The sequence below is a fragment of the Clinocottus analis genome, unplaced genomic scaffold (assembly GCF_023055335.1).
Source record: "Clinocottus analis isolate CAN_PGR_092001 unplaced genomic scaffold, fCliAna1.0.p SCAF_80, whole genome shotgun sequence".
Taxonomy (NCBI): Eukaryota; Metazoa; Chordata; class Actinopteri; order Perciformes; family Cottidae; genus Clinocottus; species Clinocottus analis.
This window is the reverse complement of record NW_027176241.1, coordinates 104,532-109,531: the sequence shown is the minus strand read 5'-3', so window position 1 is coordinate 109,531 and position 5,000 is coordinate 104,532. Positions and strand designations below refer to the sequence as shown.

The following is a 5,000-nucleotide window of genomic DNA, read 5'->3' as shown; positions in this document are numbered from 1 at the left end:
CCCCCAGAACGAGCTGGAACATGTTGCGGGTGAGAGGGAAGCCTGGGTCGGTCTGCTGGGTGCTGCCACCACGACCCGACCCGGATAAGCGGCTGAAAATGGATGGATGGATATATATATCTACAAAAGCAATAAGTGCTTTTCATGTTGTCAGTTTTTCTTCCTCAGTGAGAAAAGTCCAGTCTGTCTTGTCTTGAACAAGTGCACTGAACATCTTGTGATGTGAGGAAAGTTCTCCTCTCTGAGAGAAGAGTAAAGATCCAGAAGTGATGCTGCTTTAAAGTGCTCTGCATGGATCAGACCGCGGGGTCAGCAGCTTTGAGCATGCGCAACTAACTTTCAATCTAGACGCAGAGTCTGCCGGTAGACTGCCCGTCTGTGGGGCGAAGCTGCTTGTTGAGAACAGAAGCTACATAACAATACGTGCTTTCACGTCAAGCTCAATTCCTCAACGCTGCCTGTCGGTGAGGCTACGGAAGCGTGCGCGCACCTACATAAATCACCTTTAAAGTAAAAGCAGTGTTGTATTGCAGTTATGGCGCAAGATTAATTTTAATTAATTTAATTTGGTTAAAATTCATGGAACTCTATTGGTCGACATGTGTTCTCTCCTCTCTTTACCCTCCCAGGTTTCGCAGGGGCGACGTCCTCGTCACCACGGCGACAGGCGTGATGACGGAGGAGGAGGGGGAGCGGTGGGGTCTGGTGCCGACGCACGCCTACGCCGTCCTCGACATCCGGGATTACAAGGTCGGTACGTCGGTGCGGGGCGGCCCCGCTCGAGCCAAAGTGGAACGCAGCTTTCCCTGCTTGTGACCTGCCGTTGCCTCCGTAGGGAATGCGCTTCCTGCAGCTGAAGAACCCGTGGAGCCACCTGCGGTGGAAGGGCCGCTACAGCGAGCGCGACGAGAAGAACTGGACGCCAGAACTCCTCAAGTACCTCAACTTTGACCCCAAAACAGCGCAGAGGTTTGACAACGGTATTTCATTTTTATTTTCTTGCAAAAAACCCTGTCTGTTTAAAAGCCTCAGGCTTTGCAGTTGCATTTTTTTTTTTCATCTCAGAAACGGAAGTGACCATATTAAGACTGAGAAGGAGTGATGTAGAGACCTGTCAATCACCTTGTAGCCCCGCCCCTAAATCGTCTCCTGCTTTATGGTCTGTTTGACTCTAACAGACCATAATGTACTAAATGAACATCATGCTGTATAGAAGAAGACTTCTATACAACCAGAGGAGTCGCCCCCTGGTGGTGAGGAGAGAGAATGCAAGTTTTAAGACAGAGGATCCATCCAATAAAACATTTTTACTTCTTCAGGTGTTTTCTGGATCTCCTGGGAGGACCTCTGTCAGTACTATGACGTCATCTACCTGAGCTGGAACCCCGCCCTGTTCAAAGAGTCCTCCTGTATTCACAGGTGTGTGTTTGTGTGTGTGTGTGTGTGTGTGTGTGTGTGTGTGTGTGTGTGTGTGTGTGTGTCTTCGTGTGTTTGTTCCCCAACAAAAAAGATTGTGGTGTGTGTGTGTGTGTCCCCTCTGCAGTAGCTGGGATGGGAAGCAGGGCCCAGTGAAGGACGTCTACAGTCTGGCCAACAATCCCCAGTTCAAGCTGGAGGTCCAGTGTCCGACGGGCGGCGCCGCCGTGTGGGTGCTGCTCACCAGACACATCACCGACAAGGCAGGGACACACACTCATTGTTCGATGGCGTCGGGCTTCACTTTCATCTGCTGACTGTGTTCTCTCCGTCTGCTGGCGCAGGACGACTTTGCTCAGAACAGGGAGTTCATCACTCTGGTTGTCTACAAGACGGACGGGAAGAAGGTTTACTACCCAGGTGAGGCCAGGGACAACCGCCACCAATATCAGGAGGAATTCTCATATTCATCAACTTTATGCAAGCCCCGTAACAGAAAGAAGTCACGATGAAGAAGCAAAGGTTGAAGTATATCGTAAAAAACTAATAAAACTAATATGCAAAATATTTAGCGACATATTTCTGTAAGACTTCCAAAAGTGAATCTAGCTTCTGAAGAAAACCCTTCAGACTTCAGCTCAGGGGGGAGGAGCTTAATGTGTGTGTGTGTGTGTGTGTGTGGGGGGGGGGGGGGGGTGAGAGTGTATGTGTGTGTTGTTACTGTTGTTAGTAATGTTGTTACTACCGTTGTTATTCTTGTTACTCTGTTTAATCCCCTAAACAAGGTGAATGTGGTTTTTCATCTTTGGTCTTCGTGCTCACGCAGCCGACCCCCCTCCTTACATCGACGGCATCCGCATCAACAGCCCTCACTACCTGACCAAGATGAAGCTCACCAGCGCAGGAACACACACCTTCACCCTGGTGGTCTCCCAGTACGAGAAACAGAACACCATCAACTACACACTGCGGGTGAGCAATGTCTTATTATTGTATCACACACACACATATATATATATATATATATATATATATATATATATATATATATATATATATATATATATATGTATATATATATATATATATATGATACAATAATAAATCTCTCTGTCTAGGTTTACTCTGGATGCAAATTCACTTTCTCCAAGATCCCGAACCCCTTCACTCAAACCAAAAGGGTATGTTTCACACACACACTGTCACAGACTCACACACACTCTCACACACACACACACACACACACACACACACACAATCATGTGCTTGTGGTCTCCAGGTGAACGGCCAGTGGAAGGGCCCGAGCGCAGGCGGCTGTGGTAACTACAAGGACTCGTACCAACACAACCCCATCTACCAGATCCAGCTGGAGAGACCGGGACCGCTGCTGGTGGAGCTCAGAGGGTCCAGGTCTGTCTGTCTGTCTGTCTGTCTGTCTGTCTGTCTGTCTGTCTGTCGGTCGGTCGGTCGGTCGGTCTGTCGTGGTGGTAGTAGTAGTAGTAGTAGTTACTCCCTTCTTCTATTCTGCAGGCAGTACAGTGTTGGCTTTGAGATGGTGACGGTGTCCACGGCGGGAGAGGCCGCCTCCCAGAAGAGGAACAGTGGAGATTACAGGTACATAGCTGTAGAGAGACAGAGAGACAGAGGGACAGAGAGGCAGACACCTTTCTCTGGCCGGATGCTCCGCCTCTGCAGAGCCTGAACGCCTCTTCCCTCTCCTCCCCAGATGCGGCTTCTGCTACATGGAGGTGGACCACGTGGCCGCGGGCCTCTACAACGTCATCCCCACCACCTTCCTGCCCAAACAGGAAGGACCCTTCTTCTTGGACTTTGCCAGCACCTCGGCCCTTAAGGTCTCCCAGCTCCAGTGAAGACGGAGCCGGGAAGCGACGAGTCCTCGATGGAAAACACGACGACTACAGAATGTGTCACAACCTTTTCCTCCCTCAACTTCTCTCGCTTTAACCTTTACTGGGATCCAACTTCAACGCACCTTTGATGACATCACGCGTGACGAGTAAGAAAAAAACAAATTAAGAATTAAAAGATCAAAATAGGGGTGACGGAGAGCTTTCTTTTGCTTAGGTAAGAGGGGGAGAATGAGATGATTATACGACCACATCCTGGACTCGGAGAAGCAACAGGGTAATAAAATAGAAGAGAGCACCAGCTGGTGTCATGGCTGCCTGGAAGCAGCGCTTTCCTTTAAGTTCCTGTCTTTGCAAACGGTGGGAAAACAAACATCCAGGTTGGTCATGTGCCTTTCCCCCTCACCCTCCCAGAGACTCACATTGGGAAAGCAGAGGATAACTACTTTTTCTTTGCTTTTTTTTATGAATGAGCTTTTGGCTGTGACCGCTTGAATAGCTGTCGTTTCAATCTGTAAGTCATGTCGTCACTCCTCCACAGAACACAACACAAACCTGAAAGAAATACAATTCAAAGCCGTGGAAACCAACTCACGCTTGAGACTTCCTCGGCGGTAGATGATGTCGTCGTCTCTTTCTTCAGCTCGCTTCAGGAGACTAAAAGACACTGAACGCTGTTAATGAGACAAAAAGAGAGGAAGGAGGAAGAAGTGACGGTCAAGAGTTTGTTGTTTTAAATCTCAGGAGCAGAGCAGCACCACAGGGAATCCAGTGTGCATGTGTGTGTGTGCGTGCGTGTGTGTGCATTTGCTCGACTGTCACTATCGACTTAACACGTTGAAAAAAAAAGGAAAATGTAATTGTATTGCCAAGTACTCGTCCTCTGTTTACTTTTTTCTTGAGAAACTGCACTTTTATTTTAATAATTTTTCATTTATGTTGTCTCTCCCTCTCTCAATATATATATATATATATATATATATATATATATATATATATATATATATATGTATATGTATATATATATATATGGAAATTAATGAGTCACTCTGTTTCCTAACCTTGTTGATTCCTTACCTTGTTTCCTCACCTTGCTTACCTTGCTCACCTTGTTTCCTCATCTTGCTCACCCTTTTTCCTCACTTTGCTTACCTTGTTTCTTCACCCTGATTCCTCACCTTGTTCCCTCACCTTGTTCCCTTCACCCGTCAGCACTGCGTCATGTACAAACATTATCTCTTATCTCTGAAGAAGAAAATCTTAGCGGGCGCGTCACAGGTTCCTGGGCACCAACGCGCTGCAGTGATGCTTCATGGGTCGGCCACATGTCGTCATGCGCCTATACATTATATGCGTGTTGAGATGAACACGGATGCTGTGATGCCGTCATGTATGTTTACAGGAAGGGTTAATGATGTTTACGGAGAGCCACAGTGAATGTAAAGCCAAACATTAGGCAACCAGAGATGATTGTTGCTTCATCATTGTTTCACTTCATTAAGTATTTAGCTTATAAAATGCGTTCATGAAAATGTCCCTCACACGGTCAGAAGGTCACATCCACACTGTGCTGGTTTTGTCCCACTAACAGGATTAAAAACAAAAACATATTCAATATAAAAAAAGAAAATTTGGAACAGGTGATGATTTTTTTGGTTGCCATTTTGACTGTATTGATAACAACATGCACCGGTGTGCACTGAACAATATTACAAC

General features: G+C 46.8%; 1 protein-coding gene across 2 annotated transcripts in view; it reads left to right on the top strand.

The window, feature by feature from the left end:
• capn7 (calpain 7) overlaps positions 1 to 4,228 on the top strand; it is a 13,240-nt gene extending 9,012 nt beyond the window's left edge. The window contains exons 12-22 of one of the 2 annotated variants that reach the window (XR_011077154.1): positions 630 to 750; positions 836 to 980; positions 1,320 to 1,419; positions 1,544 to 1,679; positions 1,761 to 1,836; positions 2,243 to 2,388; positions 2,535 to 2,597; positions 2,696 to 2,826; positions 2,947 to 3,030; positions 3,143 to 3,433; positions 3,502 to 4,228. Coding sequence is in view for 1 of the 2 variants with exons in the window: in XM_068568830.1 (XP_068424931.1) it covers positions 630 to 750; positions 836 to 980; positions 1,320 to 1,419; positions 1,544 to 1,679; positions 1,761 to 1,836; positions 2,243 to 2,388; positions 2,535 to 2,597; positions 2,696 to 2,826; positions 2,947 to 3,030; positions 3,143 to 3,287 (1,147 nt within the window). In the remaining variant the exon portion in view is untranslated. Of the gene's footprint in view, positions 1 to 629; positions 751 to 835; positions 981 to 1,319; positions 1,420 to 1,543; positions 1,680 to 1,760; positions 1,837 to 2,242; positions 2,389 to 2,534; positions 2,598 to 2,695; positions 2,827 to 2,946; positions 3,031 to 3,142 lie in introns of both variants that reach the window. The other variant, XM_068568830.1, reaches the window with a different exon arrangement.
• The last annotated feature ends 772 nt before the right edge of the window (positions 4,229 to 5,000 follow it).